Source organism: Neolamprologus multifasciatus, chromosome 7 (assembly GCF_963576455.1).
Source record: "Neolamprologus multifasciatus chromosome 7, fNeoMul1.2, whole genome shotgun sequence".
Lineage (NCBI taxonomy): Eukaryota > Metazoa > Chordata > Actinopteri > Cichliformes > Cichlidae > Neolamprologus > Neolamprologus multifasciatus.
The window spans coordinates 50,217,692-50,234,302 of record NC_140445.1 but is presented as its reverse complement, the minus strand read 5'-3'; the positions used below and the strand labels follow the sequence as shown (position 1 = coordinate 50,234,302).

Here is a 16,611-nt window from a genome sequence, read left to right as displayed (position 1 = left end):
ATAATTTTGAATATTTTGAATAAATAAAAAGCTGGCTGACAGGAAATTTTATTACCCTTACAGTAAGAAGGCCCTGGGTTTAAATCCACCATTTGGCCTTTTCTGTGTGGAGTTTGCAGGTTCTCCAAGCTGTCTGCGTGAATTCTCATTTTGTGTGGCAGCTGAAGAGAGTTACGTAAATATTGTCATCTTACGTTTGCCAATGAAGCAACTAATCATGTTTTAAATTTCTTACACTGATTTACAGCACATCACGATCATTAGGTAGTGAAATAAAACTATAGTTGTTCTCATTCTATAAGAAACACCCCTAAAGACAGATGATTAAGAAACTTCTGCTGGTGTCTTGGCGCCCAAAACCACAGAATATATTTGGAAGTTCAGGGCATGGACTCCTACATACCTCCTACTACAAACCTGCTTTCTGGGTGCACACGGACGACCAAAAACTGAAGACAAGCAGCAGTGTCTCACATTGAAGGACGTGCACTAATAAATTTAATTATCTTCTATTTAGCTGTTTTTTTTAATTATATCCTCAATCAATCACTTATTTGTCTGTTTGTCTTTACTAGATTTAGGACATGTTTTTTCTTCTTCTTGAGAAATAAGGCATGACTGGGATGCTGCAGGAGATGATGCTGTGTCTAAGCAGTGCTCATTTTCCCCTCTCAAACTGATTAAGACCAATCCAGAGTTAACCTCGTCTTAGCTTCCTCTTGTAAGATTACTGCAAATCTGATGTTAATGACTGATTGTGGTGGTGATTATGATTGTATGTGTAAGGAGTGGTGGGGGGTTGAGGCGGTATTCTGGGGTGGATGGTATTTGTGCTTGTTTTTGAAGTCTACCACATGGTTACTTTGTGCTCTTTCCTGTCCATTTCTCCTCCTTACTTCACTGTGGCCGCCTGAGTATTAAAAAAAGGAGAAAAAAAAACTCAATTATGCAACTCACATCAGGCTAAACACAGAAAAGGAGGGGTTTCACTGACTTCCATTTCAGTAGCACCTGACAGAGCAAATGACAGTATTGGCCATTGGAGCGGAGCAAAAAATCAGAGAGAGAATGTGATTGAAATTCATAAAGCAAAGCAACACTGGTTGCAACAGTAACAGTTAGCAGCTCTGGCCACGTCCAAAGTATGATTTATGGGGAAGAGGTCCGGGGTCCTGTGATTTACAGTGATGACTGGAGCGCTCATCAAGTGCATTCAGGCTGCAGAAATAAGATAAAAGAGAAGGAGGCCCGAATATTGTTTTTCAGAGTCTGCTGCTTTGCTGTGTTGAACCAGTCCTATGTGTTTTTACAGTTTTTCACTCAAGTAACAGTTCTTAATGAGGTAGATGGGATTTGTTCTTTCACTTTGTACTTGAATGCTATAAGAAGGCTTTTTGTGGTATCCCCTAATCTCTTAAGTGCATCTATTAGGAACGTTTATGATTAATGAGTTACAGCTATCTACAGTAGCCGTATAGCTGCAAAGTGGAGAGAGGAGAGGTTCAGTTCTAGTAAACGGCGGGTTTTCGGCCTTTCCCTGACATTAAGAGATGAATGTCTTCAATACATGAGCAGAGCACCCCAGGTTTTCGTTCCACAACAGCGGTGTTGTTCTAGATCAAAATGAGTGTTTGCGTTGTTTGATTGCCGGTCACAAAAGACCCCCCGCAGCACAGAAACTGGTGCTTTTGAAAAGTGTTGCTAGGATACAATCCAGCGTAAAGACGAAATCCCTTCTCTGCGGCTTTCGAGGAGCTGTGCAGCTCGGACATCATGTCCCAGCATACCGTGCACATGGTATGGTTTACAGTGCGTCTGCCTGTTTATGGCGCGGCTCATTTTTGTGTGCGTCTCCGCCATGCGTCGGCGTATTAAAACGTTTAGTCATACAGTAAGTCCAGCTTTGTTTGTGTCATGCAAAGCTGCCATATTACATGTACTCTCTTCTGTCATAATCCGTTTTTCTGTAATAAGACTCCATTTGTCTGGCGAGTGCTGATATCTCAATCCCACTGTCACACCTCTGAGTCTCTGCCAGCTGACACCTCAGGCTGTTCACAAAGAATCAATAGTGTCTGCCTCATGTTCAATTATACTCTAATCAACACTCACCAAACCAGAATGACCTCAGACAGGTCTGCTGGTATTGAGCTGATGCTCAGTGCTGTAACACCAGAAAATTAATATATGCGTGTAGACGAGGCCTCCAGGTTTGGGTTGATCGACAGACAAAACTGTGGAGTAAATTGGAGAATTTTCTCTGTATTATTACTCTGCCAGTTCTCAAAATGTCAAAACATGTAAAAAATGTTTTTTTCTTTCCCTGTGGGTTCGTTTTGGGGGCAGTACAATTTAAATTTCTTCTAAACACATGAACCGTTTCCAGTGTGACCTGATTCTACACCCTTAAGTAAATAAAGATACTGAATTAACAATTTCACGCCAAATATTTTCCACCTTTATGTGATCTCTCCTCGGCTTCTTATCTCTGTCAAAGCTCTCTTTGTGTTCCCTCACACACACACAAACACACAGCTGTTGCTTTTCATATTGTGTTACTGGGAATGAGGCTGAGAGCTGGTGGCGTGGCGTTAAGATTTTAGGGGTAGTGAGTGAGAGACGAGACGCCTGCTCAGCTTAACCAGTGCTCAGGGTTCCTTCAGGAAATTGTCCAAATGCCAATCATCGGGTGTCAACCTTTCAAGGATCCGACGCCTTTGAGGCTGACGGGAATCAGAGACGTGGTGAAGATGAATTTTCACTGTCATGGTCCACGTAGTGGCGACAAATGGCTGGTTAAACTTGTTATGTGCTGTGACACAAGTTGATCGTGATTCTGTTTCCACGTTAGAGACACTGTAATGCTGTGATAAGAAAACTACGCTTTGAATAATAAAAATGAAAAATAATAAACACACACACACACACAGACTCAGAGGATAGGGAGATAGAGAGCACAGAGAGTGACAGAGAGAAAAGGATGAGTCAAACCAGGAGGATCAGGAAACCATGACAGATACTTCTAGGGTATGTTTTTATGATTGATTGTGTTTATTATCCCCCTGTTACCTTACCCCCTGTTCTAAGGAGTGAAGAAACAGGTTGGGAGTGATAGTGGAAAGGAAGAGAGGGAAAAAGTGTGGTGTAAAGGAAAAGTATAAGGGAAAAAAGAGGGGGAAAGAAAGGGATAGAAAGGAGGAAAGAGACAGAGAAATGAAAACTCCAGAAATCCGTTATGAGCATGCACGGTGATGGGCAATGGTGAGGAGGAAACAAACCTCCATCAGTACCAGGCCATCTACTGCAACCGGTTGGGGGTTGAGGGGGAGAGAGGGAAAAGGGTGAAGAAAGGAGGGAGAGGGTAGTGGAGGTAGGTGAGAAAGGCAGAGAGGGTAATGGAGGGAGAGAGGAGAGGTGAAAAAGGCAGCTTTTGTTCACGATTATGTGATGAAGCAGCAGAGGTCTTCTTCTGGAAAAACCTGAAGCACTTTTTTATTCTTTTTCTGAAACTGCTCCTGGAGCTGGTGTTTGGGTTTTTTTTGGGCTTTTTTTTTTTACTTAAACGATTGTTTCTGTGTTCGGCTCCTTGAATTTCTTGAACTTTTTGTCCAGTTCTTCAAATCTGGCTTTGTTTCAGTTCTTTGTATTTCTCCTCCTGAATTTTCTTTGCCTCATGCTTGTGTGTCTTCTTCTGTTATACTGTGCTGTGTTGTAACTCCTGATTTCTCTTCTACATTTCTTGAATCGTTCCTGTACTTTAAGCTAGAGTACTTGGAGCTGTTGTGTTTTTTCCCCACGATTTCTTGGATCCTACACTGCATCTCTGTATATTTTCCCAGTTTCTCCTTTTCTTCTTTCCTTTTATTTTCCTGGCCTCCATGGTTTTTTCCTTGACTTCATTATAAAAAAGTGTTTCTGTTCTCCAAGTCTTGGAGAATAAGTTGGATCTCCCTCTGCATTTCTTCCTGTTGCTCTTTCTCTTTAAGCATTTTGGGATTCCTTGCCAGCGTGTCATCAAACATTACTTGCAGCGCTTGATGCTTTTTATCCACGTCTTGGAGCTTGCTCTGCATTTCTGTTGCTGCTTCACTTAAAGGATTCCTGCATTTCTGTGCAGTGCTTCGTCAAGTATTATTTGCAAGCCTTCATTAATCCGTGTCTTGAATCTTGAACTGCAGCTCTTTGTGCATTTCTTCAATGTTGTAGAGCTTGTAGTGGAGTTGTCTGTTTTTAATAATCTCCTGTTTCTTGTCTTTAAACACTTTTACATTTCTTTCCAGTGCCTGTTGACAATAAAAGGCTTTCCAACTGTACAACATTGATTGCCAAGAAGCTTTGTTATCACAAAGAAATTATTGACCAAACAGAAATGTTCTTATTTTTTGTGCCTAGTTATTTGTTTCCTCTTTTGTTCTGTGTCATTTATCCTCCCCTGTCACCTCCTATGTCATGTTTTAGTGTCTTTTATTCAGATCTTCAGGTGTTTTCTCATATGGATCTATTTTCTTAGTTTATTTTTGTTTATTCACTTGTGGTTTTAAACTTTTGTCTCTTGCATTTTGAGCCTTTTAGCTCTTGTTGTGTTTGAGTTGTAGATACTCCGTGATTTGTGATAGTTTTCCCACTGATTTTTCATACTGTATGGTTACTTCTGTGTTCATTTGTCATCCTCTCAGTTAGTTCCTTATTTACTTTGGTAGCTGACTCTCTTCTTGGCCTTGTTCTTAGTTATACTTGTTTTCCTGTCTCATTATCGTGACCGTCTTTAGCAGATTACGTTTTGTTAGTCGTTATTTTGCCATAGTAATTAATACTGAAAAACTCAGGGCCAGGGGTTGTTTTTATAATCTATCTGTGAACTTTGTACTGGCTACAAAATTGATGTTTCTAACTGTCAAATTTTCTTCTTTTTTTTCTTTTCTTCTTTTATCTCTTTTAGGAAAAACAAGCAGTCCTGCTAATGTTCCATCAGCTGAGCTTCTGGCTCTAACCCCACCAGGTGGTCCTCAATTCAACATCATGTTGCACCTCACCCTGCTGCTCCATCTCCTGGTCCTTTCATGCAGCCATTCGGGTATGTAGCACATTAAACTCAAAGGAAATAGTTAGACAAACAACCTCTGAGGTATCATATTATGGCTGTTTTGATGAAAACATATGGACAAGTCATTGTTTTTTTATTGAATTAATTTGAATGACAGAAATCAGACTTGACACTGGTGATATGCTGCATTTAGCTGAGCAGTTGCTCCCTGACAAGTTTCTTTCCAAACAGTAATGCAACACTGAAAAGGACTTTGTCATTTAGCTGTTCATTTACTCGCATGCCCTTCACCTTTCGAGTACTGCTGCGTAAAAACCTGGTTGTCGGGGATTCATTTGGCAGTAGCAGTTTGTCAGTAAATAGTGTCTCATGCACACTTTGACAAGCGGTTCCAGCTACAAAGCGTAAAGGATAAAAATCATACAGGTGGCTGGCAGCACGCATAGTAGCACACTTGTCAAAACTGGATTGTCAGTGTGTCCATGAATGAAGAGCAAGAATGACAAAGTGTGAACGAGCTGCTAAATGCCAGCTCCAAAGGACATTATGAAAACTAACGATGCTGGCAGTCATGTGTGCTTCAAGAATTTTTTTTTTTTATAAAAATGTAATTTTAATCAATCCAGTTAAGGTGGATTTTGTTGTAATGCAGCAGAGAAATCTTAACAGGTTTAAGTAGTTACAGCGTAGCAATAAATTCAAAGGATGGCAAAAAGATGACAAAAAAAAAGATACGTAGGCTATATCTGATAGGCCAAAGCTGGCAGTCGTGTGCCTCTGAGGGCAGCATGTGGCTGTGCAATCTGCTGTGTTGGAAAGAAAGCAAAGTAGACAGAAAACAGCAGGCCTGAAAATGACCTGTCTAAAAAGGAAACAACCTTCTCTTTGTCTCTGTGTCCCTATACCGCAGGCAGTTCTCGCTTGTTTCAAATTTGATTTCACATGAGCTAAAGAATCAGAGCATGTGGACTGTGACTCTCTGGGCTCTACACATCTTTCTCAAAATCATTTTACTATGATGATCGTAGCATATGTGCATGTGTCCTATCTCCTCCTTAACATGTGAGTCAATCTGAATGGAATGTTGCACCAACATTATCACACATGCAGCGCTTATTAACTAGGGGTGCAACGATACACAAAATTCATGGTTCGGTTCGGTTTGATACTTTGGTGTCACGGTTCGATATTTTTTCGATACAAAAAAATGTTCATGCCTTTTTAATTTGTCATTTATTAAAATTATAAATATATATTTTAACTCAAAAGTACAGTTTTTAAATTTAATGTTGCTGCAACAACAAAATAATAAAAAAAAATAAATCTGATTGAGAAATCACTCATCTTTGGAAACGAGTTTATTACAGAGAAATGGCTCTTTCCAAAATAAAAGCTATACTATACGCTTCTTCTGGGGTATATTCTCAGCAGCATATTAAACATATCAGGTCCCCATAAGGAGAATCATGTGCTAACGGCTGTCTAAATGACTTGGGTAAAGTTTGTAGCATGCATGCTTGTTGTTTTTGTCTGCTTCCACTTGTCTTTGCACTAGGATGATGTCGGCATAAATGTGCAGTCATATTCGTTGTGTTCCCACTAGTGCTGTCAGCATTAATCTCGTTAAAATGACATTAACGCCATAATGTGGCAAATCTCCGTTAACGAGCTATCGCGGATCGCCCCGTGCTTGGGGCTGGACGGCGTCAACACGTTAACAAGCTAACTGCGCTAACGCACTAGTTCCCACCCATGTAATTGAGCATTGCGTGGCACATCCGACATACTGTTTTGCTTTTGTCCATGACGCGCTTACCTTCAGGGTCATACTTCACATGAAAACCAAGATAGTTCCAAACGCCAGATCTGAATGAGGGTGGGGGAGGTTCAATTTGCCATGTTGCAACGAGCTTAGCTTCTGTTTTGCTAGCTTGCGCTGCGCTCAGTGGATCTGCACTCAACAGTGCAGCCTTAGGCGGAGTAGTCGAACGCAGATTCACTGAGCTCTTAACACAGACAGAATCGTCAGAAGAAAAGTTGATAAAATAAATAAAGTTTTTTGTATTGTTCGATACATATGCGTACCGAACCAAAAGCACTGTATCGAACGGTTCAATATCGATACGAGTATTGTTGCACCCCTATTATTAACGTCTATTTGCTTTTAAAAAAAAAAACTTCACATATAGATATAGGGCTGTTTGATATAACGATATATATTGGATGACGATATAGAAACATCTATCGTTTAATTTTACGCTATCATTTGTTTCGTGGTGCCGCAAAATAAATGTTTACGGCAAAAAATTTTTCATTGTTTTGATGGTCACTGTAGTGGCTATATTAATTTCCTAAAGTTCTCTCTTTCTCTTATATTTAATAAAACCACACTAAGGACGGACAAGCGCCTGTTTTTATGCATTGTCGTTAGCAACAAAGACGGTAAAACCACCGCGTGTCTGCTTGTTTATTTTCCACATAAACCTTTCACAATAAAGCGCAAGATCCTGTTGAGACTTTTCAAAATAAACTGAATCACGTGAAAGACTATGCAGAGTATCTACGGATGAGAAGCAAAAAATAGCCGTCAGGTGCTAAAAAAATAAACCTTAGACTCAAACGTTAGAACAGGCTTTTCCCCGCAGCACGTCGTGTAATAAATACTCACAAAGAAAACGGCGGCCTTTACAACTTATGTCTAAAAATATATAGTTTCATGCATCAGTTAAAACACTCGACTCCAGGTGCACGACGCCCAGCTGGAAACAAGTCGAAGTTGAGCAAGTTGAGCTGCACGAGATTCACAGAATTTACAGAAAATGTTACATTTTTGTGATTTATATCGTTATCGGACGATAGATGTCTTATATCGGGATATGAGATTTTGGTCATATCGCACAGCCCTATATAGATAACATACATAAAAATTATTTGGAATTTTATATTCATCATTCCCATGAGGATGCAATGCTACAGTACGTTCTCTATTTCTGAGTTTTGTCAGAATCACAACTACGTATGGCAGATCTAGTGCATATAATGTATATATATGTGCAAACATACATTAAACTATAATATAAGACATATTGCATATAAAGCAGAAACAGAATTTGCACAATTCTAATAAGTTTGATAAGACTGAGATTTGATAAGACTGCCTTTTCTTCAACACAAGCTGAGCTCTTTTAGACAACTTTCTTGTAATTTATTTTAAATACTCCTCAGGAGTAGTTGTCTTGTTGGTAATAGAATCTAGGATGTTTTTTATTAATATATAATAAAAGCATGGATGTGACACCGACTGTGCACACTTCAGGTCCTCTGATACATAGTAGCAAAGGACTGGTCATCTTTTATCTTTAGCTAGGTTTAAGATGCAGACAGTAGAGCCCTATCTTTGGAAATGGGTCTGTACACTGGCTCACAGGAGAGCAGCAATGTAGCAGAGAATTACTGTAAACCCTGAAGCATTTCAGTGTGATCAGTAAAATCTTGAAGTCATTTATAAAGCCAGTGACGAGAGTGTAAAACAGGGGTATTATCTTGTCTTTTGGTTTTTGTTTTGACGTCATTAGCTGTATTTTGTACCAGCTGCATGCATCACACACGTATAACTAAAGTTCAAATCCAGGTATAGTATGGCTGCTTCATCTAAGCAGACAACAGCCAAACAGCAGTCTCTGTTCTTTATTGTGGGTAGAGAACATTGGCTTGACATTTTAGTTTAGCCCCAACAAAGATTAATGTGACATTACTGCCATGACAGTTGGGCAAAAGTCAAGTACACACTAGCCTACAGCAGAAGTATAGGCAGTGAGAGTGTGCGTGTCTGTAATTCTGTGGTTCAGTTGGCTCATAATAAGACTTACACTGACACAAAAAGTATAAATGAAGTCTAAGTACAGAACTGTGTTGAACACTTAAGATAAATGTTTTAGTATCTGGTTGGTAGGACTGCTTTCTTCCATTCTGTTGTACTTTGTATTTCATATTTACAGAGCCGAGATTGTACGCTGGCTTGACTTGACATTCTTTGTTAAATGTTCCAGGTGCGTCTGTCATTGGGGAGGTACCTGACTTTTATGGAGGTAAGTGTAATTATATGTCAAATATAATTACCAGCCTATATTGTGCTGGGATTCCCTTTAACAAAAACATTCATAAATTTCAGAGATCAAGTTTTGAGGTCACAGAAAAGGCCACAAGCTCATGTGTCATGTGTTATGTTTTCTGAATATCTTTTGACACTTGGCCATGGACATATTTCTTTTGCCAATGTGCCTTTGAATCTTTTTGAGCATTCTAGTAAATGGAGACGGGTTATCAAAAGCAGGAATGTACCAAAATTCAAAGGCTTGTTTCCATCTGATTTATATTTTCTAAACCAGAGACTGTCTGCTCTGGCAGGTCGATGGAGTTGTGACCTTCTTGACAGCCTCTGTTTTTAGTCAAGGCTATGTCACTAGACTTTTTGAGAAGGGTTTTGATTTCTTTTTGCATTAAAAGAAAATAGCTCTAACTCTTTACTGTCATTTGCCAAGTTTTCTATTTGCTGTTCCTTCCTACAGAAATAAAAACACTTTGGTTCTTTAATGTGTTTATTCCTGCAAGACGTCAGGATGATGTTGCCGACCTCTGCTTCACCAAATTTTACACAGCTGCAGATGCAGCTGCCATAGTTCACGAGGACTGCTTTTAAGGGTTCAGCATAAAAACAATACAGTGTAACTATTATAAAGCATAGCTTTATTTATAATGTAAATAAAACTTCTTTTTATTGTTCTCCTTAATTACAGTAAACAGTTCTCGAGCTTTTGTGTTACGTTGATCAACTCATTATTGCAGATACTCTTAAAAGCCAAGAGAAGAAGTAAGTGTGCTACAAATGGGCTTTCACTGTTTTTTGTCCAACCCCTGCCAACTGAAGTGGTCAAACTACCAGAGAATTTCGCTTTCAGGATTCCCATTCAAGCAGTGACAGATGGCTCCCTTTCTCGTGGTCCACAGTGGGATAGAGTTAATGAAAAAACCCAGACATAATGTTTTTTCCACTGTTTCTATTTCTGCATTTCTTCTTCTTTCAGATGTACATTAATTCTAATAGAGATGGTTTGGATCCAAGATGTTATGCATATGAACCTAGGCTGGTATTTAGAGCTAGAAACTGTATTTGAGCTGTCAGGCTTCACCGTGGTGCTATTTGGGGGTGATAGATGAGACAAAGAAGGGAAATAATGTGCATTTCATCTTCATATATGTAGACGCACACATACACACACACACTGTGAATGTAAAAAGAACAAGTCATATTTACATTTACATAATTGATTGAAACAGCCTACATATTTATATAGCTAGTTTACGAATCATTATACTTTATACTTACTGATAGTTTTGATTATTTGGTCTCTAAGGTAGGAGAGGCTGTAATTTCTGTTTTTGGACCTACTATTTGCCCAGTGTGCTTGTCTCTAGGAGAAAAATAAAGGTGAAGCAGGCTGTCGGCAAGGGATAAATTGGTAGAAGGAAGGCTTGCTGATTTGTTGCTTAGAAACATGTGATGCTGTTCGCAGGCTGAATTGTTGATGGCTCCAGTGAGCATCTTGTTTTTCTGGTGGTCACTTTTTGTTCTTGTTCTTGATGCTTTGCCATTGATTGTCTTTCCCCTTTTCTTGAAGTATTGACCTTTTTTTTTTCTTATGTGTCCTTGTGGAGTATCACCTCCTGAACAAGCTGACATTATTTCTTCATGTTTACAGAAATAACAGAACAGGATGTAGTTTGGGCTCTGCTGGCTGTTTTTTGATGCCCACATCAGTTGTTTTTAAGGTCACTCGGCGTTGAAAGAAATGTGAGAAACTGCTGCTTAGGCTTGGTGATTTTGAACTCTTTGTCAAACCTGGATAAGGATGAAGGTGTAGTCATCGGTGTCGATAGCAAGTTTCTTAAAGGTCAAAACATCGTGTAGACAGCCTTCCAGCTGGGACACGCTGCAGAAGCAGGTTTTTTTTCATATAACTGAACTGCTTATCATTCAGCTCGTAGCAGTGTTTATCCCCATCATCCTGCTGTTAAAGCTAAAGTAGAGCTCACCTAATGTCTGCCTCTTTAGTACCAAGTGCTCACCCCTTGTTGGGTTGAACGATGGCTGTAAAAGTATTAAAATCTCAATGCTGCCTTTTTAAATCACTTCTCAGCTGGACACACACATACAGAGCAAACTTTTACAGCTGCAGAGTAATACAGAGACTCCAGTCATCGAGCATTACACATCAATGCGCATAAAAGTGAAAATCTTTGGACTCAAGTTCAAAGATGTATATTATCTTCGATAGTTCTGCTCTATTAAACAATCTTTTCTTTCGAGCACAGTTGTAACAGCACAGCTGGTAACAAATCAAACATACCCTGCATGACTGACCCTGGCCGTACCCTGGGCCATACCTCTGTGAGTACTTTGGCCTGCAGTGAGGCAAGTTTTTTTTTTTTTTAACATACGATTTTAAAAAGTAGGTTTTTCACTCCAGGGAGAGTTTGGTTTGCCACCCTTGCTCATGATGTGGCTCGGGGGTTTGTGGGTAATTATTTTATTGCATTGCGCTTTTAGTGCCAGAAGGATACAATATGTTATCTGTCCCACTTGGACACTCACTTGGTCATGCAAACAAGCCATACTACAGATGTTGCTGTAAAGCACGGTTGTGATCAAAGTTAAATTCATTAGAGAATTACCTTCTTCGGGGATTTGGACTAATTATGTGATTACTGGGATACGACAGGAAAACTGCTTCAGAACATTGTGTTTTGCAGAATGGCAATGTGAGAAATGGCTTCAAATAAAATAAAGGCACTTAAAAGTGAAAAAACAAACAGACTTTGAATATATGTTTTATAATATTTCTAGCCAGCAAGTAATTGTGATTCAACTGAGATTATACCTAAAACCATAATGAATAATTGATGTCTCATTAGAAACCATTGCTATGAAAGATAACAGCCTCCTGAAATAACAAGCTTTGGTTTTTCAAATTCAAATGAGAGTCTAAGCTTACCTGCTGTTCGGCTGAATCGGACTGTCTGTGTCTGATAATGAAGCAGGTCCAGTGGAAGATCACTTCCAGCAGGCTCAGGAGACAGAGCGCTTCTCCTTTTGAACAGATGTGGCCTTTTCTTGAGACTTATTGTCCATGTTTCTTTCTTTCTTTGTGTGTTTTTGTGTGTAAGTAGGAGGTGGGATCACTCAGTTGACCACTGGGTAAATAATTACTTGCCAGCTAAATGGGAAGGCTCAGTACATCCAAGGCGAAGTAGTGCCAAAACAAGAACAGAAAGGGTTTTATGCAGGGAAAGAAGAGAACCTGTGAAAGATACAGATTAGGAAAGAGAAGAATGAAATGGAGTGACTAGTGACAGTATCGTATTGTGTTTTGTTTTGAACTTCGCATATTAGACTCCTTTGAAATGAGGGCGCAAAGAGTTTAGGTGGGGAGCTGAGAAAAGACCTTTTTTTTGCACAACAGTGATTAGCAGCTTTAAAGCCTATTTCATGTTGCAAGTATTAAGATGAACATACAGCACTTTAAAAAAAAATGAATTGATTATTAAAGTTATTATGATGCATTATAATTGGCAAGACACATTTTAATAGCAGTACATCCCGTATTTGATTCAGAGCCACAAATCCCACCTGTAACAATGGTGTCAGTGTGCTTCATCCTCTAGAAATCCTTAGATTTTGTGCAAATGGTGCATATTTGGGTTATATAAAGATGTCAAGACTGTCAAGACATGTCACTAAGAAAAAACAAAAAAAAAACAGAACATGTACTGAATAAAGCAACCTTAACAACCAGAAAGCTCAGAGACCCAAGTAGTTGTGGAAGTAAATCAAAGAAAAGGGGAGCAAACTGTGACAGCAGGATTTAGACTGGAAAGGTGGTGGAGGGACAGAGGCAATCCAGGGAGAGCTTGAGACAGAGAAAATGAAACGAGGCAGGGAGAATGTAAGAGGCCCGTGTGTGTCTCCAGGCTGTGGGTCTTGTGCGGCCTGTTTAACAGCCCCCTTCCACCATCTGCCACGTCCCCCATTACAGGAAAAGCATAGGAACGGCACCAGTGCTCATGTCTGAGTTACACTTCAGCTGCTATTTCAGCACTGCAGTGCAGCCTCAGTGACTCCCTTCCAACCTCCACAGTCTCACATTTGCAGTATTTTTTCATGACACCGATGCAGCACAGCCTAAGCCTAGCAGTAGAAAAGGGTCACTAGATTCCCTTTACTCTACTGAATCTTATGTTTCTTTCACCTTTTCTGTTTCTTTCATTTCTTTTTTCACCTCTCTTGTTCCCAGAACATAGATCCTCACTTAATTTGCCTTCCATCAGCCCCACAATGGCCCATTTATTATATGTGTAATTTCTCTCTCAGTGGTAATTCAGAGTCCTTGGGATTTACATCAATGTCACGTACTTGCACATGGTTGGCTGCTTTAGTGTGAGTGGGAGATGATCCTGTCTCCTAATATCTTAATTGTTGCCTTCTGGTTGGCTGCTGAGGGTATAGCTAACTTGCAAATGTGGTTATAATTCTGCCTTCCTGCTTTTTTTCTGTTCGTGACAGTCGAGGCAGAAGAATATGCATCTAATTTACTGGTTAAACTGCATGATGCGTTTTGGATATTCCTTGACGAAAATAGCCAGCAATCACACATTTGACTGCTGGAATGTGTACAGCTCTGGTTCTATTTTGTTGTCACGCTACACAAATATATCCGACTGCTTTTGTGATGTAAATTACGGATAGAAGGATCCTATAAATATAATGGTCCTTTGTTTGGGTTTCTAAAGGTCGCCGAGTCTGTCGATGTGACATTTTCAGAGTGAGCGAATCTGTAAGTACTGCCCTGGATCGAAGAGGCGCAGGATATCGCCGTCTGAAAGAGCCGGCCTCTCCCCATTGAGGTGTCAGCTGTGCTCTCTTAGAACTCAGAGACGCGAGGGAATAACACACATGTGCGCGTCCGCACATTTGTATTGCCGCAGTCACCTACACACGCTCTTGATCTGAGAGAATAATCAGCATTTGGGAACATTTCGCCTCATTGCTTATTCATAGCCTGGCATTGTGTTTATGTCTTATTCATGCCTTTGCTCGTGATGTCTGTCTGTTTTAATGAGTAATTGGGGCTAATTACGTGTGCCTGACGATGCTGTAAAAGGAAGCTTGAACCAAGAAACGCGTTTTCATCGAGGAGAGCGCTGAATCTGAAATTTCCTGTGCTGCGCTTCTCCGCAGCGCCGAGGATGACACATGCGGTATGAAGCAGGTTTGGATTATGCTAAGTAAAGTTGGCATTTCCACTTGGAGGATTTGTATTAGTGTGGAACAATAACATATCCACTGGCAACTGATAAATGCGTCACTCTGGTTTGGCACCTGACTGAGCACATCTCTGCCATAATTAGTGTGAGTTTGTGGTTTGGAATAAAGCAGAGGCTTATTACCCTGTGTCGATGCCTGAAAGAGAGTTTGTGCGGACTCAAGAATTAGATTAGTTACAGCTACAACTGGGATTTATCTAAACCCGGCGTCTAAGCGCTAAAGGTGTGCATGTCTGTGAAAAACGCAAATCAGGCTGACATATTAAATGGCAGGTCCTCACAGAGGCAATCTCACAATCTAGTCAGCGTGTTGTTTTTGTTGTTGTTGTTTATTTGTATGTTTTCTTGTGTTATTTCTGAACCCAGTTCTCTTGCTTTTGATTAAACTGCCCCAAGGCTGACAAATGGGAGACAAATGTGATGCTCTTGAAACTTGATTTCACTTCTCTGTAAGACTGCTCTTAGTTATTAACCCTTGGTCTTGTTTGTTTGTTCCCTGCAGATGAAGTCACAGGTTACGGACCAGTGTTTGAGGAGCAGCCGGTGGATACCATCTACCCCGAGGAGTCACCCGAGGCCAAAATTACCATGAACTGCCGGGCTAGAGCCAATCCACCTGCCACATACAAGTAACATATGCTCCGCATATACACTACACGCTGTGCATGTTATGTGCCTCTCATCTCTCACAATCCCTCAGACTGTTTTCGGACCTGCAGTCAAACTGCATGCTCACAAAGATGTTACCTTAAGGGTGATGGAACTCCAAGTGTGTTGTGTGTGGCACTATTTATTTTATTTGCAGCACATATTCATATTTTCTCTTTGTGGTTATAATAAGGTAAACTCCAAGAAGGGGACACAGAGGAAAATCCTAATAACAAATAAAATTCTGAAACAGATTTACCTTTTCATTTAATTTTTTTGGACTTTCTTTTACAGCTCAAAATTTTAAGTGTTTTAGATCATCTGTTTCAATTTAGTCGCAAATACATGTAAATTAGATTGCTCTACATCCCTTAAATCGGTTTCACTGTCAAGGAGCCCGGAATTAGATGTCAGAGGGGAAGGAATTAGCTTTGACCGCAGCTGGCATTGAGTGTTTAAGAGGGTTCATTTATAGTGCACTCTGTTCTGCCTTTCAAAGCATTAAAATGTGTCATTTTTTAATAGAGAAGCCAGTTTATGAAATCTGGTAAACTTATGGTAAAAGATCAGCTTTAGTGCAGTCACTTGTCAGACTTTGTAATGTATGTCAGTGCTTCATATAAGTTATCTGCTCGTGTTACTCGATGTAAAATCAACTAGAAACAACAAGAAAAAGAACGCGACTCTGACTCCTTTCAAACAGGGCGGCTGTGCTAACCCTGATCGTTTGTGTTGCAGGTGGAAGCTGGACGGCATGGAAATTGACTTGGATGCAGGGGGTAGTCACTACAGTTTAGTAGGAGGGAACTTGGTCATCAGCAAGCCTGATAAGACTGAACATGTGGGTCAATACTCCTGTTTGGCTACCAACACGTATGGCACGGTCGTAAGCAGAGAGGCCTCTGTCCAGTTTGGATGTAAGCTTTCCATTTACAGTCTGATGTGTAAAGCATCTCCTATTTTTAACAGCGCTGCCTTGCTGTACTTTCATGCATATTATGCAAACTGAAATGACAAGGACAACTGGGACAAATCAAATTCAGTATGGCAAATATAATTTGTGAAATGTTAATGTGCTCAGAGTTCACAACTCATTTCCAAAAGAATCGTCGATTTTTATACAAAACTTACACCGTAAGTGTCGTTTTACAGAGATCTTTAAAACATGTGATGACGGGATGTGATTGTTTTCTCTCCCCTTCTCAGATCTCGATCTTTTCTCATCGGAGGAGAGGTCGTCGGTGTATGTCAAAGAGGGACAGGGGGCAGTGTTGCTCTGCGCTCCCCCACCGCATTATCCAGGTACAACATGTGAAGCCTTAGCCTGCTATTGCTGGATGTTCCTAAAAATAATGAACCTTTATATTTTGCAGCATTAACATCTAGTTAATTACAGAAGACCATAAACAATATAGAATAGAACATAATCCCTTCACAAAAACCCGAAAGAAATCTGAACCCACAAAACTCTGGGACCAAGACAAGTCGTATGGAAAATGAACAAACTTGCTTGCATTGCTTTAAGTTTTACTCTGGTC

General features: G+C 40.1%; 1 protein-coding gene across 3 annotated transcripts in view; it reads left to right on the top strand.

Annotated features, from left to right (window-relative positions):
- Positions 1–16,611, top strand: part of cntn1a (contactin 1a) — a 62,062-nt gene that overhangs the window by 28,176 nt on the left and 17,275 nt on the right. For all 3 annotated transcript variants that reach the window (XM_085169125.1, XM_085169126.1, XM_085169127.1), the window contains 5 exons: positions 4,940–5,074; positions 9,094–9,132; positions 14,928–15,054; positions 15,812–15,990; positions 16,280–16,375. In XM_085169125.1, coding sequence (XP_085025251.1) covers positions 5,020–5,074; positions 9,094–9,132; positions 14,928–15,054; positions 15,812–15,990; positions 16,280–16,375 — 496 coding nt within the window. In that variant the 5' untranslated portion in view covers positions 4,940–5,019. The remainder of the gene's footprint in view (positions 1–4,939; positions 5,075–9,093; positions 9,133–14,927; positions 15,055–15,811; positions 15,991–16,279; positions 16,376–16,611) is intronic.